The sequence below is a fragment of the Talaromyces atroroseus genome, assembly GCF_001907595.1.
Source record: "Talaromyces atroroseus strain IBT 11181 chromosome Unknown scaffold_1, whole genome shotgun sequence".
NCBI lineage: Eukaryota > Fungi > Ascomycota > Eurotiomycetes > Eurotiales > Trichocomaceae > Talaromyces > Talaromyces atroroseus.
In genome coordinates, this window is record NW_017971433.1 from 1047747 (window position 1) to 1075428 (window position 27682).

At 48.3% G+C, this 27682-nt stretch overlaps 9 protein-coding genes across 9 annotated transcripts, besides 1 other annotated feature; 4 read left to right on the forward strand and 5 right to left on the reverse strand.

The window, feature by feature from the left end:
• Positions 1-295: 295 nt before the first annotated feature.
• Positions 296-5706, forward strand: UA08_01448 (hypothetical protein; the record flags this gene model as incomplete). The annotated part of the gene is made up of 8 exons (XM_020261113.1): positions 296-345; positions 421-533; positions 595-758; positions 841-984; positions 1649-2070; positions 2125-2248; positions 2865-3221; positions 3280-5706. The coding sequence occupies 8 exons, from the start codon at positions 296-298 to the stop codon at positions 5704-5706; spliced, it is 3801 nt and encodes a 1266-aa protein (XP_020122878.1).
• Positions 5707-6023: 317 nt separating this feature from the next.
• UA08_01449 (hypothetical protein) lies at positions 6024-10641 on the forward strand (the record flags this gene model as incomplete). The annotated part of the gene is made up of 10 exons (XM_020261115.1): positions 6024-6082; positions 6271-6328; positions 6400-6936; positions 7158-7169; positions 7207-7336; positions 7566-7811; positions 7915-8297; positions 8484-9677; positions 10096-10424; positions 10503-10641. 10 exons carry the CDS (start codon positions 6024-6026, stop codon positions 10639-10641), a joined length of 3087 nt encoding a protein of 1028 aa, XP_020122879.1.
• Positions 10642-11360: 719 nt separating this feature from the next.
• On the reverse strand, positions 11361-13139 carry UA08_01450 (hypothetical protein; the record flags this gene model as incomplete). Its single annotated transcript, XM_020261116.1, has 3 exons — positions 11361-12260; positions 12317-12955; positions 13071-13139. 3 exons carry the CDS (start codon positions 13137-13139, stop codon positions 11361-11363), a joined length of 1608 nt encoding a protein of 535 aa, XP_020123396.1.
• Positions 13140-13739: 600 nt separating this feature from the next.
• UA08_01451 (hypothetical protein) lies at positions 13740-15347 on the reverse strand (the record flags this gene model as incomplete). Its single annotated transcript, XM_020261117.1, has 1 exon — positions 13740-15347. One exon carries the CDS (start codon positions 15345-15347, stop codon positions 13740-13742), a length of 1608 nt encoding a protein of 535 aa, XP_020123395.1.
• Positions 15348-15739: 392 nt separating this feature from the next.
• On the reverse strand, positions 15740-16749 carry UA08_01452 (hypothetical protein; the record flags this gene model as incomplete). Its single annotated transcript, XM_020261118.1, has 2 exons — positions 15740-16615; positions 16675-16749. The coding sequence occupies 2 exons, from the start codon at positions 16747-16749 to the stop codon at positions 15740-15742; spliced, it is 951 nt and encodes a 316-aa protein (XP_020123398.1).
• A 948-nt stretch (positions 16750-17697) lies between these two features.
• Positions 17698-18861, forward strand: UA08_01453 (hypothetical protein; the record flags this gene model as incomplete). Its single annotated transcript, XM_020261119.1, has 1 exon — positions 17698-18861. The coding sequence occupies one exon, from the start codon at positions 17698-17700 to the stop codon at positions 18859-18861; it is 1164 nt and encodes a 387-aa protein (XP_020123397.1).
• A 532-nt stretch (positions 18862-19393) lies between these two features.
• Positions 19394-21760, reverse strand: UA08_01454 (hypothetical protein; the record flags this gene model as incomplete). Its single annotated transcript, XM_020261120.1, has 2 exons — positions 19394-20208; positions 20266-21760. 2 exons carry the CDS (start codon positions 21758-21760, stop codon positions 19394-19396), a joined length of 2310 nt encoding a protein of 769 aa, XP_020123392.1.
• Positions 19679-19755: a repeat region (Identified by RepeatMasker using a combination of RepBase library and repeat library created with RepeatScout).
• A 1472-nt stretch (positions 21761-23232) lies between the features above and the next one.
• Positions 23233-24083, reverse strand: UA08_01455 (hypothetical protein; the record flags this gene model as incomplete). Its single annotated transcript, XM_020261121.1, has 2 exons — positions 23233-23872; positions 23947-24083. The coding sequence occupies 2 exons, from the start codon at positions 24081-24083 to the stop codon at positions 23233-23235; spliced, it is 777 nt and encodes a 258-aa protein (XP_020123391.1).
• A 2089-nt stretch (positions 24084-26172) lies between these two features.
• On the forward strand, positions 26173-27417 carry UA08_01456 (hypothetical protein; the record flags this gene model as incomplete). Its single annotated transcript, XM_020261122.1, has 1 exon — positions 26173-27417. The coding sequence occupies one exon, from the start codon at positions 26173-26175 to the stop codon at positions 27415-27417; it is 1245 nt and encodes a 414-aa protein (XP_020123394.1).
• Positions 27418-27682: the final 265 nt, after the last annotated feature.

Genomic DNA, 27682 nt, shown 5'->3' on the forward strand with positions numbered 1-27682 from the left:
TTCTGCATTGTGCTAGCTAGCTTCATGGATGGCCGCGGTGGTGACAAATTTACCAGTTAGTTGGCTGAGTAACTACGGATTATCGGCCTCCTTATCAGGCCATACGCCGTACCCACAATGGGACCCAGCCGTGATGGAAACTAACCACGGAACCCCCCCAAGTGCCTGGCTACTTAACCCTCAAGCATCCCTCCTCCGTGCCATCTCGATTGATCTGATAACTTGCTTCCTGCTACCCCGCGACAACGCAAACAACAACAACAACAACAACCCATACCACACGCACCATATCAAAATGTCTGCCCTTAACGCAGGTGACGAGTTCCCCAGCGACGTTGTCTTCTCGTGAGTGCTCTGCTCTGCCCCTCACCAGCGCGCTGATGCGCTTCTGTGATGTCGGGACTAACCATGCATATCCAGCTACATCCCATGGACTGAGGAGAACGAGAAGATCCAAGCTTGCGGTATCCCCATTAACTACAACGCCTCCAAGGAATGGGCTGATAAGAAGGTCGTCCTCTTCGCCCTGCCCGGTAAGTCCCTATCTCGCAAAAGTGCTTTACAACTGGGCTCGCTCCTGATACATATATAAAGGTGCCTTCACCCCTGTTTGCTCCGCTGCCCACGTTCCCGGCTACATTGAGAACCTCCCTAAGTTGAGGGCTAAGGGTGTTGATGTCGTCGCTGTCCTTGCCTACAACGATGCCTACGTTATGAGCGCTTGGGGCAAGGCTAACAACGTTAAGGGAGATGACATTGTGAGTTTTTTTTTTTTTTTTTTTCCACCTGTCTTGATGAAACGAATCGGGCGTTGTTCGATGACTGACTGGTACTTTCCAGCTTTTCCTGTCTGACCCCGATGCCAAGTTCTCTAAGAGCATTGGCTGGGCCGACGAGGAAGGCCGCACTGGCCGTTACGCCATCGTTATTGACCACGGAAAGGTTACCTATGCCAAGCGTGAGCGCGGCAAGAACATTCTCGAGGTGAGTCTCATGTTCCTGGTCAGTTTTAAGCAATCAGTTACTGATGACATCTGTCCCATATAGATCTCCAGTGCCGAGGCTATCCTTGAGGTTGTCTAAATTTCATCTCTTCACGTCTCAACGATGTTTATGCCCTGTGTTGATGGTTTTCTTTGGCGGGGGACGCTCAACGCTCGGCTTTCACAAGCGGACTAATGACTCTTCTCGAATGACACATAGATTAGAAGATAGATATTAGAGTTGAATCATGACCACCATACAGTTATCTCACTCTCTACTTCACAGTATGGTGTAATTCTTAAGTATGCCAACTTCTGAAGTTCTCGCAAAACGAACACAAGCGGGGAAACCTCCCGTATTAGGATTAGTGCCACTACGCTCATAGCTCAACTTCACTTCACTTAATAATCAGCCACATCAACCGCCACTCATTACAATCATGTCCTATGCCATCAGGGAAAGCAATAGTAATGACGATGTACCATGTCGAAGTTCGGCTCCCTAGATAGCTCTGGCTCCATAAACCCGGCGGACTCAGTTGCAGCAGCAGTCCATGATGGAAAGACGCACCTACTCTTAGCCGCGGTATATCTTCCTGCACTTTTGTTCACCTCAACATCTCTCTTTCCTTCTCCTCCTCCTCCTCTCTCACTGACGTAGACAGAGTGGTTCCGTCGCTACGATCAAATTACCGCTTATCATTTCTGCATTGCAGCAGAAGCATAGCAACCTCTCCATCCGCGTCATTCTCACAAAATCAGCCGCTCTTTTCCTTAATGGCCGGTCCGCGGAACAGCCCACAATCGAACATATAGCCTCACTTCCAGCTGTTGATGCCGTTTACCAAGATGAGGACGAGATGACAGAGTCCTGGACACGAGGAGCCGGGATCCTACACATCAATTTGCGTAAATGGGCTCATATTCTAGTCGTTGCACCGCTTAGCGCAAACACACTTGCCAAGATTGTCAATGGTATATGCGATTCTCTGTTGACAAATGTAATACGGGCTTGGGATACCACTGGACTAGTTGACGGGGGGGTCAAAAAGAGGATCCTCGTAGCACCTGCTATGAACGCAGCTATGTCAGTGAGAATATTAACTGTCTTTACGTCCACCTACTAAACTAGTTCAAATAGGTGGTTACAGCCGATTACGAGGAAACAAATCCTTGTTCTAGAAGATGAATGGGGTGTCCAAGTAACTGGCGACCAGAAAAATGTCGTCGAGCAAGGATGGTTTGAAGTTTTGAACCCTATTGAAGTATGTATAGTCTATCAAAGCACCAATTGTGGAGCCCAACTTCTCTTCTTTCTTAACTGACTCGTCGCTTAGAAGTCCCTTGCTTGCGGAGATGTCGGGGCTGGAGGCATGCTAGAATGGACGGAAATAGTGACGATTATTGAACAAAGACTAGGTCTGGCTAGCTAACGCTATTAGTATAGAATTCATTTTTGCTTCATGGAGTATTTCAATTTGCATATCTTTCTTGTGATGAATGTGTTGTGCTTTCAATCTTGGAGGCACTAGATTGTAGTCTGCCCGCCTGTAGGAGCGCTGCTGTTTTATATATCTCGCTTCGGAGGGGTGTATAAAGTGGGTTGTCTACCTAGGTACAGGTAGGACAATTGATGACTACGAGCAAAATCTGTTTGCACAACGTTGTCACCCGAACCTAGTTTTTAAATACCCATCCTTGACAAACAGACAAAGTGATCTGACGTAGTGATGTCCCTAATAATCGGACGGCGGGCAATAGTTACGGCCTGAAAACTCAGGCCACCATCGCCTGCGGCCGCTAAACCGGGGATCCAATCAAACGCGACTCGTGCTTGGAAAAATATATCATTGGAAAAGGACTCGATTCTACGGATGGAAGGTCCAATCTGCAATGGCTTCAAATTTACCCCTTAAAAGGAAGAATCCGCAAGCAGGCTTCAACTTTGATCAGAAATCTAGCGGCGCAGTTCGCAAACGCGCTAGAACCCACGATGCACGCGCTTTGGCGGTGCAGTCCGCCGATGCAGCTCTCTCTGCGACTGGCGAGCTCGACGTCGCAGCTTACGTGGGAGCTCGTGAATTTGAAATTCGAGCCCTGGAAGCCGGAATAGAGAAGTCAAGAAGTGCACTGACAAGTCGCGCTTTCCAGAAAGTCCCTAGGTCCCTTCGGAGACGAACTGCAAGCCACAATGTCAAGAGAGTTCCGCAGAGGCTGCGGGCAAGGGCTAAAAGAGAAGTATGGCCTGTCCCCCAGTTTTTCTTGCTTCTAAGGACTGGGAACTCTACTGACATAGAATAAGATGATAGAAGATAACACACCCACAGTGACTGCTCGACGGCGAAAACCCACAAGAATCTTACGTCTCCGCCTAGAGTCAGCGCGTCGTCTACAGGGACTGAATAAAAAGGCAAGGGTTAAACGAGCTGCTCTAAAGAAGAAACGGGATAAAGATGGTCAGGATGCGCAATCAACGGCAGAAGAAGGTCATACTCATAGCATCGCGCCTCGAGTTCCCAAGATCAAGAAGAATATACTCTCAAAGCCGTCACCCCCGGAGCCAAAATTCAAAAAGCGTCAACGGTCGAAGACATGGCTCCCCACACACATGTTTCATGCAAAGCGCGCACATATGACCCCAGCCCAAGAGCCCCTTTGGAGATTCGCTCTCCCCTTGACGCCGACTGAAAAGAGTTATCGCCCTACACACCGCGCTGCGGGATCCAGAGGAGCGGTCGCGTGGGATATGAGCTATGTTTCTACGATTCAACTAGAAGGTACGATTATTGCTCTGCAAAGTGTCTTGAAGAGCCTTCGAGTCGAAGGTGATGATTGCTGGGGAGCCAAGGGGAAAAAGTGGAGGCAAGGAACAAGAGTACTTCAAAAATGGGTATACGAGGTGGGAGAAGATGGGAAGCCAATAGCTCCGGTGACGTTGATATGGTGTGCTAGGCTGCAAGGTGAAGACCATGAGATGTCCAATGCCGGGGATACGTCTGGGCCGAAAAAGAAGCCAGTACGAGACAAAGTGTTCATTCGCATCCATCCCTCAGCGTTTTTACAACTCTGGCATGTGCTTTTATCGGTTTGCAAGAAGCAGAATCCGCCAGTTACTCTCCAGGACTTGCGGTTTGATATTGGAAGTATCGAGATCACGGGACCAGGATCAACGGAAGCACTCATTGCGACGATGCGCCCTTTCATCCCAAAACAACAGGGAAATACAGAGGACGTTTCCAGCACTACGTGGACATCTCTTTTAGGAGTCACAAACCCCTCCTCTTTGCCTGCCGGGGCACTCTTGTCATTCTCCATTAGCGATCCCCGGCTGCACTATCCTGTGAGCTCTCAAAAGCCTCCTACGTCCGAATCAGATATGAACGCTTTGGCCGGTTTACTATCCTCATGGCCACCTGACCGTTGTCGAGTCTCCCCCGCGCTTTTTGACCGCTCTGCACGACTCACTGCTAGCCGGCGTTTGCCGAGCCAAAAAGCTATCAATCGACGGCGGACCTTGGCTGGTCCGGGGGTCCCGCTAGAAACACAGTCTACTGATCCTCATATTCCGGTGATGGTCTTCGCATCGCGGCTGGCAAGTTGTGTCAAGGACACCAACTCTCATGGTTCTTGGACGGTTATGTTGCCATGGAAATGTGTCGCGCCCCTTTGGTACGTGCTCATGTATTATCCACTTTCTAGCGGAAGCAACCCCAGATTTGGCGGCTTGAAGGAACAACAGCAATTAGCCTTTGAGTACGGCCAGCCCTGGTTCCCAGCAGATTACCCAGGAACACGCGCTGGATGGGAGTGGCATCTTCAGGAACAGGAGAGGCGCAAGAAAGAGTGGGAGAGGAAACCTAAGGGAAGAAGATTAGAATTCGACAGTCTTGACTTAGGTAATGGGCAGAAAGGGGAGCTAGGCCGAGGCTGGTCCTGCGATTGGGAATATTTGGTTCAGAGCAATGCGAGACAGGACGACACTCTGATGGAAGAAACACAAAGCCAAGAAGATAACAGGACTAACGGAAACAATTCTCCAGAAGATAAAAAGCAGGCTAGCACACCACCTCTAGAGATTGAAAACTTGAGGCTGGACGAGAGGACCGCATTACAACTCAATACGAATCCTCGAGCGTGGAAATTCCCCAATGATAAGCAGTACTTGGCTATAGTGAAGATTACACTATTCGGGCGTGGGACTCCATCCCCGTGTGCACGTCTCTATCGCCTTCCCTCGACGGACGAAGAACTGTGCAAGAAGTGGTTATCTACTGGACTGCCCGCAAAAACATCCTCTCGCAGCCAGAATGGGACACCGCCAGTCTCAAACCTGGAGCAATCTACTCCAACCGACCCGGTAATCGAAAAGAGAGAGTATTTCCAGAGACTCGCAGCTTCACTGCTTGACCCATCGCTACCTGACAAACCACTTTACCTCCCTCTACCTCTGGAAGACGACCTGATCGGTTTCGTGTCATCTGGTAACTACAACCTCACCGAAGGCAAAGGCACCGGTATTGGATCAATCCTCGTTTCGAAAGTGGCAAACCATGGAATTACTAATGCCACTGGCGAGGAGAAGCCAGAGCAGAGTCAGAAACAAGCTGGTGTTTCCAAAACCAAACCATTGCCAGCGAAAAGAGCCTGTTTCGAAAGGAGGATCTGCATTGTTCGCTCTGCTGGTGAACGGGTTGGCAGACTTGGGCAGTGGCATTTTATTTAAATTACATTATGAATTTAGCTTTCTCATACATAGAGTACAACGATACCCCTTTCTAGCTAGAAAGTTGTTTTTGAATATTTTGGAATCCGTAGAATATGTGATAGACACCTGAAAGCCAAGGCAGCAACTAGCGCGTCACGTGACCATGTTTTTCCCGATTCACGCCGAGCAAATCCGCTGACGACAGCATCAGAACGCAGTTGCTTAAACCCGCCAGCTCCCCGATACACGAGTCCATTGGGGAACGCTGACTTGCTGCCCGAAATATAATCAATACAAATCCTCCAATTGCACGGCTGGGAGCGCGAGATATAATAATGGGCGCTGGAAGCTCGAAGCCCGAAGCTTCGGCTGGGTCCAAACATATTTTTGCAAGGTGAGTTATGGAGTTACCGGGTATTGATGGGCACGATCGACCGCGATATTGCATATGTATGATATGAGACAATTGCCTTGTAACTTCAATGGTTGCAAGGAATTGATTTTGTGTCTGTTTCCATGACAGGAGGAAGCATATGTCAAAAGGCATGGAACTGAGAGTCAAGCTAACACACACAATTACAGCGACACTCCAGTCCAATTCTCTGCCAATTTAGTCGAGGCTCTACAATCGAGCAAAGAGGTAATGGCTGCCCGCCCTCCAATATATTTCATATCGCAAGGCCACGTCTCTGATCAGAAATATATATATAGACCGACTCATCTCGTGCCAAGTCCCTTGAATTACACATCCAAGCGCGCGTCGCAGAAGAATTAGAGCGCCTGCGACAAAGAGAGAAGCAAACCATTGAGGAGATTGAAAAGCGCGTAGCTGCCGAGTTACCGGAGCGCAAGGTTACCGGAGCGTCCTCTGTGTCGCCTTCGTATGCTGCCCCAGCGGGATCCTTAAACCTTGATGCCCCCCGAATTCCGTTTGCTGGACGAGAACACGATGCGCCGTTATTCCCCGTTGACCCTACTCTACAAGCGAAAAGCCCAGCTACCCCCCAGCAGGCCCCAGCCGTTGTCGACCCTTCACGTGAATCCGTGCTGAATGAGATCGAGCGCCTACGAAGCAAGCTCGACTCGAGGAAGAAGCTGTCGGCACTAGATGAGAACGTGGAGCGAGCCAAGACCGAGGTGGTTAACTGCCTGAGGATAAACGACCGACGACCTCTCGACTGCTGGAAAGAGGTCGACTCGTTCAAGCAGGAAGTGGCTAAGCTGGAACGGGCTTTCGTCGATAAGGTTGTGGGATGAGGATGAGAATAAAAGGAGTTGCCTGAGTTTTGTGTCCTGATATAGATCAGACTTGACGGGGAAAGAATAGCTAGGACGAGGTTTTTTTTTTCCCCGCCTATGTACTTCTTGTTCCTGCCATCAGACTTGTTTACAGCATTGTAGCAATAGATATCGCATTCAAATGGTTTTTTTGTTTCCTATGTTTTGCAATATACCTAAATCTCTCTTAGATTCCCAGCACCGTAATTCTATAGAGTTGACTGCAGCTTTGTTTCTCAGCTACCTATCAATGATCAATTCGATATAGACACTTTATTCCCCAATGCCAATGCCTGTCAAGAAGTAGTCACCGCGGCCGAGGGCGTGGCATTTCGCCGTCAAATGCCCGGGCGTATATGCACTAACTACTGTAAGTGTAGCCCCAACGCTCAAGTCTGCGTTGGTCTAAACTGTCTCCCTCCAACCACCTCCTCCGTTGCTACTATATCTTCTTTATATTATTGCATTATTATTATCATACGAAGCATCGCGCATTCTCGCCCGTTGCCTCTTGGCGGGTCGCACACCAACTCCAGTGGTCACTCGCTGTGTCGCGATATACGGACAGTAGGCACCACAAGTCGCGCACTCCGGACTAGTCGGAACTGCCCAAGAAGAGCGTCTACAGCATGGGCATCCCATGACGGCCAAGCTACAAGAAGCCGAACCTGCGTCTGCGTCTGCAGCATGGGCGAGTCTGATTACGCGCAGGGTTCCGGGCCTCGGCGCTCTCTTGGGGACTGCGTGGCTGGCAGCGCTCGGCCTTGCCGTGGCAGTGTGCGGTTTGCTGCTGGGCGGCGGAATGCAGGGCGACGTTGTTGTGGTTCGTGAGAGTATGGCTGTGGGTAAGTAGAGTAAACGGCCCACCGTGTTTCCCTGTCTTGTTTTGCTATTCGCGTCGTCCCGGAAGGCCACGGTGAGCTGATTTGGAGAGCGTGCAAGCCTTAGGCAGCCCCTCCGCTGAGATCATCCGCACTCCGCCTAACTCCAACTCCAACTCCAACCCCAACCCCAGCTTCCACTGCGAATCCTCCCACTCCCTCTCCTGCGACGCTTCTCACCACCACCACCACCACCAGCACTCCTCCTGCTGCTCTTGCGCCAATCCACAGCTCGTCCTCTCAGACCCAGACAGCATGATCATGGCTGCTCCCGGCCCCTCCGTCGAGGCCGCTCTGCGGGTCGCACGCGACTTCGAAGTCTCCTCCGGACAGTTGCAACGCGGGGTGGATGAATTTCTGCGCGAGATGTCTGAAGGCCTGTCCAAGACCGGTGCAACCCTCAGCCAAATCCCGACTTTTGTGACAAGCGTCCCCAATGGCACTGAGAAGGTCCGTACTGTCCTGTTCTTGAATCGTGCGACGCTTTTCCATCTCTGTGTCTTATGACGCAATGAGGGGCCTTTTTCTTGGAATTTTTTTTTCCCAATTTCTATTTTATTTGATATTGCATGTCTCCTATCTTTATCTCCGTACTCAATGCGAATAGCGAATGGATGCTCACCCTTCATTCACTAGGGACTCTACCTTGCCGTAGACCTCGGCGGCACCAACTTTCGGGTCTGTTCTATCGAGCTTCGTGGCGACAGCACCTTTAATCTCACCCAATCCAAAGTCGCCATCCCTCGTGATTTGATGGTGGCCAAATCTTCCAAAGAACTGTTCAAGTTCCTCGCAAAGCAGATCGAATCCTTCCTTGAGATTCACCATAACGACCACTTTGAAGCGACTGTCCGGAGACGTCGTCTGACTGGCACCACAGATCAGTACCGCCGGGAAGAGATTTTCGACTTAGGGTTTACTTTTAGTTTCCCTGTCCACCAGACTTCGATTAACAGGGGCACCCTGATTAGGTGGACTAAGGGGTTCGATATCCCGGATGCCATCGGGCAAGATGTTTGTTTAATGCTGCAGGATGCCATCAATGAATTGCATCTTCCGGTCCGGGTGGCAGCCCTGGTCAATGACACCGTTGGCACCTTGATGGCTCGTTCTTACACGTCTCCCGGTAAGACGGAGACCCTCATTGGAGCCATCTTCGGCACAGGAACCAACGGTGCCTACGTCGAGGATCTTGGAAAAGTAACGAAGTTGAAGGCGATGGGAAGCACGGGGTTTGACAATTCTACTCAGAAAATGGTCATCAATGCGGAATGGGGCAGCTTTGACAACCATCTCAGTGTCCTCCCTAACACCATATACGATCAGCAGCTCGACGCCGAGTCAAATAACCCTGGTATCCAGATGTTTGAAAAGCGGGTGTCCGGCATGTTCCTCGGAGAAATCCTCCGTCGCGCCGTCTTAGCGTTGACTAAGGATCCCGAGGCCAAGCTGCTGCCACAGATTGCTTCCGACTCCCCCCTTTATCAAGTTTGGGGTATTGACACCAGCTTTCTGAGTGCCATTGAAGCTGACACATCCCCTGACCTCACCGAAACGAAAGCTGCTCTGCTGGAGCATCTCAAAGCAAGCAATGCCAGTACCGATGACGCGCAAGCAGTCCGAGCGATTGGCCATGCTATAGCCAAGCGTGCTGCGCGCCTTAGTGCGGTGGCTCTTTCAGCAGTTATATTGGACACGAAACGGCTAGACACCGACGAAACCGTCGATGTCGGAGTCGATGGCAGTCTTGTGGAGTTTTATCCAAAGTTTATCGAATACATTCGAGAAGCCATGCGAGAAATTCAGGACATTGGAGAGAAAGAACGGAAGGTTCGCATCGGCATTGCCAAAGATGGCAGCGGAGTTGGCGCGGCTCTGATTGCATTGGTTGCTCATAGAAGCAGCCTTCCTCGACCATAGCCATGATAATGCACTTTCTTTTTTTCGTTCTGCGAATGCGATTTAGTTTTGTACTTCCTTTCTTGTATTTATTGTGTACACTTTTAGAAACCCGATATGCGTGGGTTAGGCCAAAGGATTTTGAATCGTTGGCAAATTCATGATCACGATTCATTATGCCTGCCTAGATAGGTAGGTATCCAAGCAATGAGATGAAGAATAGTATAAGCTGCATGAATGCTATTCACATAACACTAATTGGTATCAAAGAGAAGAGAATGGCAATATCAACAAAGCAACCAACAACGCCAAAATGAATGCAATGAAAATGACAAGACGAATGAAAAAGAAAATCTATCTTGAAAGCGAATGCAAACTCAAATACACACTCCAAATAACTCCACAAAAGCTCCCAAACACAACTCGTCTATCCACCGGTATGACGGTATACATCAACGCGGCAACAATCGGTCTATATTTGAGTCTCGCAACCATAATATCAGGCATATCCTCGCGCACGCGCGTAGATGTGGACGTCCACGACTTTCCCTTGAGTAGATTGATGAGGACTATGAAGAGCCAGACGTTAACCACTGACCCGACGGTTTGGTCCAGGAAGAACTTTTTCAGAAAGTTCCCTATACCGCTGCTCTGGCGAGTGGACTTTCTGGGAGACCAGTAAGAGTGTGATAATGAAGAAGATGAGGATGATGATTGCTGATGGACGCCGTCTGGTTTCTTGTCCTTGACTGCTAGGTCCTCGATTGGGATTACGACGTTTGGAACGTCTGCTCTCTTGGTGCCTCTGGAGGAAGAAGAAGACGACGACGACGAGAACCAGCTAGAGGATGAAGGAAAGCCAGGGAAATGCGCTTCCATCCATCGCTGCCAGTAGAAGTTGATTGGCACGATGATAATGCAGTAGGCTATGAATTGAATAAAAGCTGGAACATTGAAATCGAACGGGTCCTGGCGTTGTCTCTGTCAGTGGAAAAGCGTGTCTTCCAACAAAACAAAAAAGATTAGACGTACATCATTGGACCACTGGTCTATGATTTGCGCCAATATATTGGAGATGGCATTGAAGATGGTCGACTGGATGAGCGTCACAGAAAGGGGCGACAACATCCTCCGCCGCGACGTGGTTGTTGGAGGTCGGAATTTTGGCGCACAAAATAATGCAGCGTCGAATACCTCAGCCCCGAGTTAATCAGCTTGTTGGATGACTTTTGGTGCGTTCAACTTGGGGCCAATCTTCAACGTGGCATTATTCTCTGATTGGCTGTCCGTTTTCTTGGTTGTTTAGCGACTGGGAGTTCTATGGCAGCTTTAGGCAAGCTGGTCGAAATCAAATACAACACTTGACTGACTGAATGAATATTGTTCAACGGCGAAACAATTTATCCCAAGTTGCGGTCAGAGTTAAACGAAGCTGGCGGTGGTGGATGTTTGTTGTTGTTGTTGTTGTTGCTGCCGCCGCGCCGGCTTCCTTACTTTGCTTACATTCTTTTTTTTTTGTTGCGCTTCACTCGCGCCTTTGTTTGGTGCGCAACGAGTACGATCGATCATACAAGTCTTCATTCGATATACAGACTGGATGCATAGCTTAAATATTTACAAATCCTGTCGTCGCCGAACAACAACATTGGGCCCGGTCTTCGCCACCACAAAATGATCCGTCAATGCTAGATGGCCGTCGACGTCCTCGCCAGTTCTGTCCGCCAACTCAATGTCAAACAAATAGATCAGCCTGGCCAACGTGATGCGCATCTCCATCAGCGCCATGCTCTTTCCAATACAGCCCCGTGGCCCGATGCTGAATGGACAGAATGCGTTCCGCGCCGCCTCGACATCATTCTTGGTGGGCGTCCACGAGAGTCCCGAGGCAGATGGGCACGTTGCCCCTTCAATCCACCGTTCTGGGAGGTATGCCAGAGGCTCGCGGAAATAGTCTGGGTGCCGGTGGATTGAGTATGCTGGCGTGCCACACTCCGAGCCAGCTGGGAGAAACACACCATCGACTTCGGCTCCTCCTCTCATCGCCTCGCGTGGTATGGCGCCAGGGACAGCAGGGGCAAGACGCATAGCTTCATCAATACAGGCTTTGAGATAAGCAAGGTCGCTCAGCTGTGGCCCGCTAACTATTTGCTCGACATCTGTGAAGCTCGAGCGCACTTCCTTTTTCAATGCTTCCATAGCTCCAGCGTGGCGGACCAGGTAGAACAGTGTTGCTACTATACTGCTCGAAGTCGTATCACTGCCTGCAACCATCAATACATTTGCTTCGCCCCATAATTCCTGCATGGAAAGGCCCTCGCTAGTCTCCGGGTCCTTTGCATTTAACAGGTAGAAAAAGAAGTCTTTCTTTGCTTCGTGGCCGGCTTCAACTCTTTCTTTAGCTCGTTGCGTGGCTTCAGCCCGCGAGTTCTTAATGAAGTTCCATCGGTCCATGGTGAGGTTTCTAATGAAGATCTTGTCGAGACCCCATTTGTCTAGTGGCATCCAGAGCCCGCACTTATATACTCATTAGCTGTTTAGGCAGGATATCGAAGCAGAAATGGAGCACATACAACGTAATGCCGGTAAGCAGCCCGATCTACCAAATGCACCATTCTCCGCTTGGCACCGTCTATCAACAGATCAAAGCTCTTGCCAAAACACAATTCCCCCAAGACATCATAAGTCATAAAGCTTAGCCAGTTGCTCATGTTGCGCACTACGAGGCCTTTGTCAGTCTTATACTCATTTTCGAGGATAATATCGCGTCCATCATCGCGGGAATCTTCTCCCAAAATAGCACAAAGTTGGCGAATATGAAGCAACATGACGTCCTCCATATCCTTTAAAGCATGGTCTGAGAAAGCATGGCTCAAGACACGACGCTTCCTCCCGTGCACAGTCTTGTCAATCACATTATGAGTATTGTACACGCCCTTGATGGCGGTGAAGCCGTTGTAAAAGTCGGCCTTCTGAAAGGGCTTTCCATGGGCGTATATGTCGCGAAGCCCTCGAGCAGTATTTACGGAGACGAAGTTGGGAGCTACGCGGACGTGCGATCCGTGCTGCTGGTGCAGATGATGCAACCACAAGTGCCGGTCACCCTTCAGCCCATGATAAAGCTGCATCCATGGTGTTACGGATGCAAGGAATGGGCCCCGAATATGCCGGAGGGGATGCAAGAATCGGTTATATGCAGCATAGCCAAAACTCTTATATTATCAATATCAAGCAAGGTTAGCCACTTATCTTTCCCCGCATGTCCATGATGTACACCCCAGATCCGCTGTGTTCCGGGGTATAAAAACCACAGCAGATTTAACATACAAAGATCAAAATACCCGCTAGCACAACACCCGTTGCAAGCCGTGCCGAAGCCAGGTATTCGGCGAGCATTTTTCAAGGTTTAGTGATGGGTGTGTCGATTATTCTAGGAGGCCGGAGCTATCCGCTGCTAAGCGCGTAGTGACGTTGAGAGAGATTTCCCCGCGCAAACAGAGCAGAGCAGTCAATGCGGTAATAAGAATTGAGTATTTGGTTGATTTAAGAGTTATCGACTGCGAGGAATGAGTGCTTATATACTCCATTCCTCTCGCTTAACGTCGGTGAGAAGAACCTCGGTATGTTCCACATACATGGATGAATGCAGTTGGATATAACATCCACAAGCAATCCACGGTATAACTCTTCCAGTGGCACTAAAGGCACCTATCCCTGGTTTGTTAGAAGTCCCTGTTTGCAATTATACTATTGCAATGATGGATCTGGCAGTCACCTGGACACTCTAGTAGAATTTTCTAGGTATCCTACCTATACATGCTGTTCTTGTCAGAGCTGGTATTAAGTGAATGTGACACTATCACGGATATCTAGACATGTTGCCTCGTCTCTTCTCTTTTACTTTCGTTCTTTTTTCTCTTTTATTACTATACTTATATCTTATTCTGCATTAAAGCAGTAAGAAGGGTCCATCTATTTTCTCTTAAAAAAAGCAACTCACGCTCCGCTATCATTGCTATAGCCGTGTGCACCGCCATCGAGAATCCATTGTTCATTATCATCATTGTCATCTTGTACTCGGCGCCACATGCGCCTGCTTTCTTTACCGGACTCTTTCGCCCCAGCTTCACCATTGGCCGGACCTTTCCAAATAGGACGTAGCAAACCACCGCTTGCAAGTAGAGGATTTTTACTAAATGCTACGCCTCCGTTACCAGTATCCATTGTGCTGGCGCCCGCCGTCTCGTCAAGCTCCTCGTCCTCGACGGTACTAGAAACAGAAGCCGATGGAGCAGCCTGATAGGTGCGAACGACCCGTCCGCCTTTGATATCTAAGCTGATAACCGTTTGCTTTTTCTCCCACTCCGGTTTCGCTTTTTCTTCCATTTCACGTAGAATCTTTTGTTGCTTCTTGAGCGCCAGTGCCCGTTGTGCCGGGCTCATCCATTGCGTGGATCCAATATTAGGAGTTTCAAAGTCTGCTGCTTCATCCACAACACGCGTACGCTGGGCATTTTGTGCCTGGAAAGCAAGCAATTTATTCCGGTGGGCAACAGCTGCGTCTAGTTTACTAGGAGCACCTCCTAAGTCAAACATACCGGCGTGGTGAACACCTTCATTATGTGCCCTCATCTTTTCCTGCCCTCGTTCCGCACGTAGCTCTTTGATCATGCTCTGAATCTCCTGGGCTGACAGCAATTGCGCACCACAGAAAGAGCATGGCTGAAGTCCCTCGAGTGAGCAAATAATTTTCCCGCAGTTGAGGCAATTCGGAGCCGGACTGAAAAGCGGATGTATCGATGCATTGCAGTCGCATTTCTGTCTATTTTTGATATGTGTAGGATTCGTTGATAATTCGAGTGCTGCGATTGCGGAAGTCAGGTCTGCAATATTCGTTGTTGTCATAGAACCCTTGGCAGGCGTAGATTGTCCAGAACCCGAACCAGCAGGCCTTTGGGATTTGCTTGTCTTTGATCTCACATTTGGCAAGTAATCTGATATTAATGGACCTGCTGCCGATGGAGGAGCCTTTACATTAGACTTTCGGACTGGAGACGGATTCCGCGAATTTGCCGAAGATGAACCATATGCTGAGTCTGTGGCTGTGGTTGAGGGCTGCAAGGAAGCAGCCGGTTTAGCTGATAACGACAGCGCTTCTGAAAGGGCACCCCCCGGCCGAGTGAGCTTTGTCGATGAGGCGGCCATGTAATCTTCTTCTTGATCGGCCTTTTTGTATGCGCCTGATACGTTCCCGTAATTCTCGGGCTTTCGCACCGGCCCAGCATTGTGCAGAGGCGCCTTGGTTCGTTTATTCTTCTTTGCCTGATTTCTTTCCGGGCGGGCAACATCTTCTGGGGTTGCCCGAGGTGTCGATGCACCAGACTGAGGGGCAGATGACCCAGCATCGGCTCGTCGTGAATTGAAGGTAGAGATGAATTCTAGGACTGGTGGTGAATCGCCCAAGAGGTTCTTCAAATGCTCTGCGCTTTCCTCCTTGGACAGCCTGGCGGAATAAGTTATTATCTGTTTTAACGATTCTTCGTCTAAAGGCAGGAGGCTTGACAGCTTGGGCAGAGCCCAAGCAACAAGTGAGACGTTGGACATGGCGGGGGATGTTTGTGGTGTAGGAAGAAGCTCCGGCTGGAAGAGATCTTATCGATACCAGAGCGGTTACCGCTTTCGGTTTAGCGCTACATCTGCTTACTTGCCCTAACAAGCCGTCTTTCTTTCCTTCTCCCCTTTCTTTCCAGATAATAGATTTTTGATGGAATACATGTTGTACATTCTCATAGCATAATGCACTGACGGACGTGGCGCAAGATGAAAACTAATGGTATTGTTTGCAAGACCAAAGAGGATAGAAATGAATCAAATGAAAATACTTCCTGCAGAATGTTACCGCAATCTCCTGACGCCCAGAATGCTATGTAGACCACGTCGTAAGTGACAACAGACAGGTATTATAAACAATGATGGTGAGGGTGCTCGACATCCATTCAAACTTCAATTTTATCCTCGTCATCAACCGAGGGATCGTGGGGTGACTCGCCAGATTCTGCAGCCTCCGCAGCCTCCTCGGCGATCATCGTATCCGGACTGGCTGCCTTTTTCAACTTGCTTGGAGGCACTGGCTTATTGGTCCCCAACTTTTTGGGGGTATTTGGTTTCTTCTTTTTGAAATTCACTGGTGCGACATCGTCATCTGGAAGCGACCGTTTGGGCGGCCCTGCAGTAGAAGGTGTAGCTGAACCCGCATCTCGATTTCGAGTAGCGTTGCGGCCTGAGATGCCCATACAACGATCAAGATGAGCTGCCACTCTGCTTGTCTGGCAATAACGCGGACAATTTGGGCATTTAATTGTCGGATAGTCAGGTGCATTCTGTTTGGATGAGCCATTTGCATCGGGTGTAGATGGTGGACTGGAAATCGGTGTGTTTGTGTTGGTATTCGCAACTTTCTTTTTCTTTTTCGTCTTGTCAGAAGCAAACGGATTGCCATGCACGTCGTAGCCAGGTTTGTTGACTAGAGGATGCTTTGTGCAATACTCTTTTGACGGATCTGGCGGAGGCCGCGCACCAACTCCCATAGTTGGATAGAGTAAACGAGGCAGACGGCAGAATGGGCACACGATCTCTTTAGTCGTGGCAAGGGGATTTCCCTTCAAGTATACCTTTCCATTTTCGCATATTGCACCTTCTGTTTCTACCTGGACCTTTTTCTCGGAGATCCCACCGGCCTCCGCTTCAGCTTCGGCCTTCTGTCTTGCTAAAACCACAGCAGACTTCATTCTGGCAAGTTTTTCATCTCGGTGGACTTTTGCTACAATGTCATGTATGATGTTGTAGAATGTGGCATTCAAAATTTCCTTGGACTGGTGATTCCATTTAGTTTCTGCTCATATTGCATCTTCAAAAGAGTGGATGATCTCACCATCTCGGAAAATGAAGCCGAAGTACAGACTGGAGCGCTACCATCTGCGGCCTTGGTTAAATCTGGGCCGGCCATATTCGTAAATATTTCGTGGCTTTTCACAGACACAGTCAGCGGACTCTTAAGCAGAGTTATTGTACTCTATTGCACTTTTGTTGCCTGACAAGAAAATCCTCCACGTTTGTATGAAACCAGCTCCATCGCGGAAACTCAGCACGAGAGTTTACACTCAGAAAGACAGAACCGATATTTTCATGCAGCAGCGAATAACTTACATTGACGTTGTATCGATATGTCAATCACTCACTCGCAATTGCTCAGCAGCAAGGAAGTTGCCGCACCCCTCTTCCAGTCATCGATGAATGTTCCCTTAATATTCCATCAAATCAGGCTGGTTATATTTGCCCTAGTGATTCGCCGTGGAGGAATTCGACACTCAAGTCGCCAATCTTGTACGAATCGATGCGCTTCCCTTAAGCCGGGCTCATGCCAATGCGTTGGACCAGGGGATATCTTCCATGAAATGAGAGGTGATGACGGAAGAAGAAGACTTATGATGGAGCGTAACGGTTGACTCCGTCTAAGATATCACAACAAGATGTTAGCAAGGTAGTACCGAAAAAGCATGGAGCTGACGCCTTGGGAGGAATTCCGACGTTGTTTCAGCCACTCGGTCTGATTGGGGGCTGTGGCAAAACCAAGGGAGCAACTTACCTGCCCGCAAGGCTCGCTCGGGGTCGATGCACAATCTGGCGTCGTCTTGCGAAGGTGGAATGTGGTGGTGAAGGGGAGTTATGACTTCCTGACGGACAGACTGTTAAGGTTAGTTACGTTCCGAGCCATCTGCGCCCTGAAACGGCTTAGCGGCGATAAGGGCCTTATCGGCGCGGTTTCTCCGCATGCGCCGCGGGCAGACAACGCAACGTCTCTACCTCCCCTCCCTGTCGCCAGCACTTCAGGCTTCTCAACGCTTTTCACTTGCGCACGCATTCCGTATTTGTTTCTTGTTGTGTTTAGCAGCCAATGGCATACCAGGTGTTCGCAAAAGCGCAGGCGCAACAGCGAACCACAACTGCCGCTGCCACTTCTCCGCCCCTTTCCCCTCCATCCCTGCAGAGTTCCCTGATTAAACCACCACTTCACCCTCCACCACTCGTACTCCCGCAGTCAACGGTGTCTTCTTCACCGGGAAAGCCGCCCACGATTGGCGATCCGAACTTTGAGCCTGTACCATTTCCAGAGCCCTCGGGCTCATACCGAAGCCCTCATCCACACATCACCATCGACCCAGTCCGCACTGCCCATATTCCTTCTTTAAGCCGCGTCACCGGTCTCTTGCTTCCGATACGCTATCCTAGTTCATTTTATACAGCATGCATTACAGATCCGGTTATTGCTTCGTTATCAAGGGTCGCGGTGTATCATGACCATCCCGTGGCTAGCGGTCCCTCTGCGGAATCTACATTTGGAGGACACCAGCCAACGGCGAAGGGAGGATTAGGCGGCACAGACAAAGTAATTGGAGGAATTAGATGTCGGTTGGAAAGGCTGTTTCCAGACTTCGCTGGAATTATTCAGGCAGATGGCAGCAAGCCACCAACAAATTTATACATTCAAACCCTCCACCTCTTGTCGCCGCATCGTGGGAACGGAGTCGCGGCCTCACTGCTCAATTCTTTGTTATTCTCAAATCCGCCTTTGCAACCATCTGACTCGTCCTATCGCGTATCTAGGCTTGTGAAGCACTACAATATTCGAACCGTCACAGCCCATGTTCATGAGACGAACGAAGAAGGGTTGAAATGGTATATCGCCCGAGGGTTTCATGTTGAGGATGGTATTGTCAATGGTTACTATAGACGTCTTAATCCCGGAGGAGCGAGGATTGTGAGGCTAGATCTTCATTGGGAAGAGGAGGAAGAGAAGCAATCGGAGCCGCACCGTCATCACGAAGACGGAGTCGAAGTCGAAGCTAGACCGGGCGGAGAAGAATATAAGGAGGATGAAGACGAGGACGACGATGAGGACGACGATTGGGAGAAACTAGAAGCAGAAGAAGACGACGATCACGGCGTTGTGCATCTCACAGATAGTCGGATCCTTGACAGCGGAGATGATTCCCCATCAACGACGGCTAGTTCTGGTAAACGCAAACGAGATATGGAAGAAATTTCGCAAGATAAATAATTCGATTACGCTTCGCCAATCCCGTCGTTATTTTGAATCCTCATGCAGTGTGCTGAAACTTTTCGTCATTGCATTGTGATTGTTTTTCAGCCTTCCTGTTGTTATGCATCCATATGATAGATCCACCAAATACCCAGCAAAGTCAATATAGAACAATTCTCGATATTTATCAGTACAACGGATTGGCATTCCATATTTACAAAAGCCTGGATATCTGGTTCGGAAAGATGATAGAGTTAGAATATAAAGTGGTGTATATGTTCAATGGGTATCCCAAGACAACAACTAGATACAATAAAATACAAAGCAGGTCTGCAAAGCGATATATAGACAAAGAGAACAAAATACAGAAAGCAAGCGCCGTCATTGAATGTGCGTGCATATACCTCGTTGGCAGATATAGCGACAGAAAAAGTAGGACACGAAGGATGACAAGCCGGGGAAATGGCAAAACAATACAGTCTATACTTAAGAAGAAGGCAAGGCTAACCCCTCTTTTCTGTAAATTTATACCATTTTTCCTGAGAAGATATCATACAGCATAGTTCTCTGCATGAAGGAATATTTCGTCCTTTGTCGGATCTCTTATGACAAGATGCTGCAATCGTGCCACTGTGTTGGCTATTTCTACTCGCATAGTTGGCGGTCCACAGACGAAAACGCAGGTACGGCGGCCCCAGTTCTTTGATTGCTGTTTCAGCATCTCTGAGACGTTGGGCCGTCCATACTCCGTGCGCCAGCTATCTTGTTTCTGTCGTGGTAGAAAAGCGAACCGTGACAATGTATTGCGGTTATTTGGGACAGATGAGGTTAAATTCTGCTGCTGCTGCTGCTGTTGAAGTTGCTGCTGAATGTACTGCTGATATTGGAGCTGGTTATATTGCTGTTGCTGCTCCAGTACTTGATTTTGGTCAAATCCAAAGTTGAATCCTTGATTTTGGCTCTGTGGTGTCCCGTATGGGATTGCTTGTGCATGCGCGTATGCATATGGCGCGTACGGGTCATAGCGAGCAGGAGCCATTACAGGATAATAACTGGAACTAGCACCGCCCGCCAGATATGCTCCCGGAAGAGGAGTAATATCATCTTCATTTTCGCGTCGAAGCTCTTTCTCTTGCTGTAAATCCCCTCCAGCTGCCTCTCGAATCCACGCTGAGTTTCGTTTGTTAGGGACACCATGCACAATTTCATTCACCGTCTCTGTACCGTAAGCCTTGTCCTTATCTGAGCCTGTCAAGTAGAAGCTGCAAAAAACAGAGCCAGCTGGAGCATATTCCCTGCAAATTCTCAATTCTTCATTGAACCATCCCATCATCTCTGGGCGCCTCAATGCCCAAACAACTCGAACTGTTTTTGTGACAGAATTCCCATCTCTCATTTTCTTTATTAAATTAAGCAACTGACTAGCGATTGCAGTAATACCACTACCGCCAGCGAAAAAGACAACATCGTCAAAGGCAGCCAGTTCACGCTGCATTCCCCCATATGGACCATCCAAAAGTGACCGGTAAATCTTGTAAGGTCCTTTCCTTTTCGCCTTTTCTAGGAGTTTCTTCGTAAATCCGTTAAAAGGCTTGATTATAAGGACCAGGTCACGAAATTCCGGTCCATAGTTCGATGGGAAATCGTCGCTACAAAGTGAAGCTATTGTAAAGGGGTGATTCTCCAATAGCGAAATACCCGGCATTCGTAAGTAAACAAACTGTCCCGGTCTCCATCTCATTTGTGTTGGTATAGTCACCTTCAAGGCGTTTCCTGGAAGAATGACGGCTGATGATTCTTCTCCAATCATCCACGAGAGTCGCAAGGGAACGAACCAATTGAGATAGAAACTTCTGATGCAGTACGAGAAGAACCACAGTGCAATCGTGGCCCACATGTAGTCCCACGATTTGAGCAGATTTTTACAATGCCAAATAAGCATTCCCACGAAGACAGCGGAGATTGGACCATGCAAGTAAGCGAAAACCTCATAGGCCCTCTGACGTAAAAATGATAGAGAATGAAGGCAGAGAACGATAAGTGGAACGAGCGTAGCGAATCCATTGCCGTAAATATATATGTGGTAGCCCTGTGGGATGAATAGTTTTTGGTAAATATAATAAGTGTTACCATCCCAAATCGGAGTAATGTAAAATGGAATCGTGTGGACAAGAGCCAAGAAAAGACAAATGTACGCGAGCCACCGGTGAATGACATTGAGACGTTCGTGGCTGATACCAGACACTATTGAGATGAAATTGGGCTTGGTACCTAGGGCAATAATCCAAGGTACCATTGCAAGCGCTATCATACCTGCGCGAATTGCCAACGGTGGTGAACCTAGATCGATGCTTGAAAAATACAGTGGTTTCGGGATGAAACAATAGAGCGCAGTGAATAAGAAGGCCACAACGACAAGAGCAACAACTGAGGGTGACGGAAAGACGAAGTGCATCTTGCCGATGGTTAGGGTTGGAATCGGCCTGTAAAAGACCCAGCGGAAAATTGCAATGACAAAGCTCATCGGTGCGACCAAAGAAGGTGTGTACTCCCGGGATGAAGGAGGAAGTGGCCCTTTTGCCGGGAAGAACTTTCTGGTTGAGCTGTCAGTGGCGGCACTCGCGAGTTCCAGGTCTGATGTTCCCAATGTGTTGCCATATGGTGATGTTGATTTGGCATTGTACTCTCTGTATGCAGCTATTCGTATTCGGTCGCTCAGGAGGTGATATACCCGGACCACAAACGTCAAGAACAGAAGAACAATACTAAAATACACCCAAGCTTCTGCGTACTTTCCGGATTTATTCCACGGATCTTCGTTCATCTCCGCCTGTTCTGACTCTGTGATTGAGGCTATGATAGGCACATTGATGCGTTTCGCCAGCGAAACCAGTGGTCTGAATAGATTGCCAACCATTTTGGACTGTCACCAACTGCCTTATACCCAAGGCAGAGGGGAAGACAATCGAATGTAACGACGTAGATTGATGCTACCGTGTGTAAGGTTTTGATCTTGCTTATGTAAAGATGAGTGCGATACGGAGAAGAACCGAACGAAATTGTGACCGTGTCTGACAGAATCTGAGTCCTTGGTAACTATATTCAAACACAGAGACACAAGCGGGATTGAGCGACTCGCAGAGCTTTCATGTGCAGAGCCAAGCAACTAATGCGCAACGTTGAAGGATTCCACTAAATATCGACGATTGTGTTGTCAGACATTGCTCTCTCACAAGCACAAGTGTGTGTGAAAGACGGTCAAATTGTGCAGGGAAGGCGTCTTATTCGGTATGAACGGGGAAGAACAAGAAGTTGGAGCAAAAGCGGTATAAATTATTCTTTTACTTCGGGGTCGGCTAGACGAGCGAGTCCTTGGGAGAAACAAAGAAGCTAGTCGGACATTCAACTGAAGTTGCGAGTGTATGCAACCCTTTGCTTAAAATAAACTGTTGTTATGCACGCCGCGCGGTAGCGATGGGATCGGTTGATTTGATAAGACAAGGTCTATCGAGCCATGGACAAATAGCAAAGTAGCTCAATGTACATTAGTGTCACGATAGCTGGGCAAACAAGAAGGAAATCGTCGCATATTGGTCAAGGGCTTGTCGAAAGTGCGACAAGCCCAAGAGTGGTGGCTGTCTGTCCACCGCCATTTCTGAATCTCAATGGCCGGAGATTTCGCAGTGCAAGCTCCAGCTTCTTCCCTTTCTGAACAGCAGTCAGCAGAGCGACGAATAAGATGTTGATTCCACGCGCTGTCACGCAGTCACGGCGACCGAATGAGATGACCGAGCGAGGTCCCAAGAAGTGATATAGGCCCAAGCTTTGCAGTAGCGTGAGGAACAGTTCTGCGGCCTTGCATAAGTTCGCGTACAGAGACAGGTCGTGGTTGGCCCGTCAAAGACTCCATGTTGTATTAAGAATGCCGCTAGCATTGTCCATCGCCGCCATTGGACGACGCTGCAATCTGCACTACTCGGACGGCGGGCACTAAGAACAAAGCCGAAGAACTCATCAGTGCAATGCCATTTGTCGTGTGTGAAATTGGCTGTTTCTGGAAGGGCTTTTGACGCAGGATTATTCGTTGGTGATGACGCGGAAGAACAAGTCGAGGTCGAAGTCGGATGGCTGCACGAGGAAAGACTAGCTCGGCCGGATAAAGTCAAGTGATAAAAATAGAGCACTGTTGATTATTTATCCACAGCCCGTCACATGATACACATGTGCCCTAAGTACTTATGTCAATGTTATGCTATGCAGACGACTCTATTTCATGATTATGGAATAATTCGGCCGTCTTGCACAAGTTCATGTGCAGAGCGGTGTCCAATTAATGACGACTATCTCGATACATATCCCCGGCAGACTGGCTCCTTTCCGATTCGAATATCAATAATAGTTCCTGTCGTGTTTCCTGAACACCAACCAGAAAGTCGAGGCAACCAGAATCATCACCGCTGCCAGCCCGGAATAAAGATACAAAACCTGCGGATTATCTGACAGTGGAGAAACAGCCATGCCCAACGCAGACCCGACACCAGCGGCTGTCTGTCCCAATGCCTGCACCAAGGTGCGCATGTTCTCCGGTGCTTCGGCATAGGCGTATTCAGACAGAGTCGTAAACCCCAAAATCTCAGCACACCCCAACGGGAAGAAAATAGGTGACTGCACCCATACACTCACGTTATTGGGTATACTGCCGCGGTCAGAATCCGGGCAAACAAGCGGTTGATCATAGCAGGGTCCTCGTGTATATATTAGCTTTTGTATGCCGGCGGCCAAGGCCATCGATGCACTCATTGTGATAAATGCCCATGTCATGCGTGCAATGGGACCAAAGGGAATTCCGAGCTTGCGCAGTGAAGGATAGAGGAACTTTTGGATCACGGGCCCGAGAATTACACATGCAATGGGGTTGAGTGCTTTGATTGCGTCGTTTGGTACTCCGCTGAGACGCATCTGCCCGGCTTGAGTGATGAGGTTGTTGACGCTTTGGTTATTGCATAAGTGGTATGGTACGAAGCATGCCCTTTTTCTCAGAATGTTAGTAACGAGAAACATATATGGATATATAATAGGCAATTTTGTAGAGAATACACGCACATGATTTTACACGCATTGAGACCTCTTCTTATCTCCGAGACAAACACGTCGTCCCATTCAACGTCCCTGCCGTACTTCTCTCTTTGGTATTCCGGTTTTGCTGCATCTAACCGAAACCGGTCTCGAGCTGAGCACATGATAACTTTTGCTGCTTGTGGCAGGATGTTTCCCTGAGGGGAGAGTTTCACTTTTAATCTCGGTGATTAGCACTTGGCACCAGTGAAATAATTAGATGGTTGGAAGCCTTCTTTACCTAATTGTCTGTACCAAAGGAGCAATAAAAATACTATAATCCAGAAAGAACACAATGGCAGGAGGTAAGCAGCCCAGAAGCCAACCCCTTTCTCCAAGTATGTCGACGCAATCAGAGACAGCGTTGCGATGCTGGTAAACCTTTGAAAGGTAAGTCTAATATATTGTCTAGATGGAAGGTGAAAGTTTCCGAGAATGACCAATTCCTTACCAGTAAAAGACATTATATATATACTGAAGGGTCAACATTCGGTCTGTGATGACTTGATCGCCTGATTTCGTGACTATCAACTGTGGTGTCACGGTTGTATATTGATCTCCTATTCAAATAAACCATTGATCTGACAATCTCATAGTTAGCATTAGATGATAGCTCACATATAAAGGGAGTTATAGTGGTTTTGACGCCACCAGTCCCAAGTCCCAGAATACCATTGCGAGGACAAATCCAATGAGTTTGGCAGAGTGATCTGCTACCAATGGAAGTGAGGTGATAAAAAGTAATAAGCACCCGCAAAAATTGAGGCTATAATAATGCCTATGATCGATTCAAACTGGTATAAAGCATAACAAGACCATGCGGAACGAAGAGAGAGACCTACGCAAAACTGAGGCATAAAGTTTTATACCGTCCCAGCCAGGCATCTGCCAAGATACCGAATGGCACGGAGGTCAGAAAAGTAAAAGCGTAGAAAGCGCTAGACAAGTTTGAAGCGGTATTTTCACCAAGACCCAAAGCACCTGGAATGGCGACGCTGTTTTGGCCATATTGCATGTAGTTTTCTGTCGGGTATCCAATTAGTTGTCTTTTCTGTTTCTGATTATTAGCAGAGAAAATCAGGACTTACGCTATGGGGTTGTGACAGCATAAAATGTGAATCTTTCTGCTCCGCTGACTACAAGAGCAACCCAAGTAATGACTGGCAAGGAGTCAGCGACATGCCGTAGATTGTTGATTTCATCTTCTGTCGCATCGCGTCTTTCGTATTTATGCATTCTGTAGAGCAGAATCAGTGTAAATCTGTTTAATAGAAGAATATCCCTAACAAGCACAGAGTATAAAGGCTTTTGCCCTTGTGTGGGCAAAGACACTTGCACTGAAAGTTATGGCGGGGTGAAAACTGCTGCATAGTCTCTCGTGTTAGCTCGATGGCGTGACTGGGCCGCGACAAGAACTAAAAACGAGTGTTGACTGCTTAGATTTCTAGGCACAAAGTAAGGTCTTAATCATGTAAGAAATCGACAATCGCGTCGCAGTATGCTGTCTGCACGGCGGATGCAATCGAGATTAGGGCTTGCTTCGGAGCTTTTGCCACAGAACACAGTTAGAGACCATGGATGATATTTCGATCATCCATGTTGCTTACTTGCTTTACGAGAGATTGATAGAAGCTAAGATTGACCTTGATATGAAGCTTGAACTGATTGGGTTGACGCCAATTGATACAGAGCCGGACTATTGCGTGGGTGCATCGCCGTGGCTACGGAGAAAGTGGTCAATATTATTATTTGGGCTCGACGGAGCTGACAGGCCCAATGAGATAGCTGGAAATGCTCAACTAAAAAGCCTTTATATCTCTTGAGATAGGTTTTGAGTGCATTGTGTTGCAAATGCATTTGTTTCGAGGTTTGTCGTGTTTTGTCTTGCAATGGGCATGTATTTTCAAAGACAATCTATCAGGGAATAGCAGCTGCATGAGAAAGATTCCACTTCTCTACAATTCAGTCTGCTATTGCACTTCTAGGATTCAATCGATGGAAATTCTGAAATTGGAATAAAGAGTGTGACTAGAAAATGAATATTGACTACTATTAAAACTGGCCAATCACCAGTCGCACTAGGGCCAACGGGAATCCCCACATAAACGTAGTCCCACGATTCACCGCCTTTTGATTGAATTTATTCTGCCGGATGCCATATTATCATCCAAGTTTTTGTTCGGTCAAGCAAACAGGCGAACCACAGACATAATTATGACGTCGAGCGCAACCTCTTCTGCACTACCTATTCCAGGTCCTTCTTCAGCTTCTCTCTCTCTCCCACCCTCGCAATTCGCGCGCCTTCAGCCTCATGCCTACCTTCTCGCTCATTTATCACCGCCGCCTTCTACCCAGCAGTCCCCTATAAGAGCCAATGGTCGGGCGCCCTTGGAATTTCGGCCTATAACTGCCAATTTGGGCTCTTTAACGCATACAAATGGCAGCGCTGTGGTCAGAGTTGGAGATACAGCCGCTGTCTGCGGTATACGGGCAGAAATATTGCATACGGAAGACATAGCGTCATGGGGAGTCTCTGCGTCCTCTGGGAGTCGTAAACGGAGGAAGATCCACTCAGAAAATTATGGAGACGATATAGAGAAGAGACGCGGTTTAGAAGAGGAAGAGGAGGAGGAGGAGGAAGATTATGTTAGGGATCTAAACTTGGTTGTTCCAAATATTTCTTTGAGCACAGGATGCGCACCTGGATTCATCCCTAGTGCTCCCCCCTCCGCTCTAGCACAGTCGCTCTCGCATCAACTCCTAGCCATGCTACATACATCACGTCTGATTCGGGCCGAGGACCTAAAAATATGGTATCACCCTCCAGACTTGGATGCCATTTCACGCGCACAATCTGGCCAAGATGATGATGCGATGGATACAGAGACGGCGGAACGTGCAGAAAGCTTGTCATCCCCTGAGCCGGAAATAAAGGGCTTCTGGGTTCTCTACATTGATGTGATGATGATTTCGCTTGCTGGGAACCCTTTCGATGCCGCCTGGGCTTCCATTCTTGCCGCACTACGGGATACAAAACTGCCCAAGGCTTGGTGGGACATTGATAACGACATGGTATTGTGTTCAGATAAGATTTCGGAGTCAAGAAATCTTAATTTGCGAGGCTTGCCTGTGGCAAGTTCGTACTCTGTCTTTGAGGCTGATGCTGCGGCCGACTGGAGGGCTGTCGTAATTCCGGAAGCCGATGAAAATGGAAGCATACAGGCGTCTAGCAAGCAGGAGAGATGGATCCTAGCCGACCCAGATGGATTTGAGGAGAGTTTATGCCGGGAACGAGTATGTCTAGTGGTTGATTGGAAAAAAAGCAGCGATAAGACGAAGATTGTGAGCATGGAAAAGAATGGAGGCTTGTCTGTGAGCCGTGAGGAGCTCAGGAAGCTTGTTGGGATTTCCACGCAGAGGTGGAAACAAGTAAAGGATATATTGGAGGAATTACAATAGGTTGATTATGTTGTAGCAACAATATGAAGACCTTTCTATACATGGCAATATTAAATATGAATATCCTACCTAGGTCATTTACACGCCAAATCCGTATCGACCCTTCACCCAGATAACAATAAAACGCCTTTTAAATACACCATGACCAGTAGCAAGTCGTTGAGTACTTTATTTGATCGTATCTTTGATCTCTAAAGATCCTGGCCATCCGATGAAGATAGAAGAACGCAAATAACATATGGAATATTTTCTGCGTTTTGGAGAT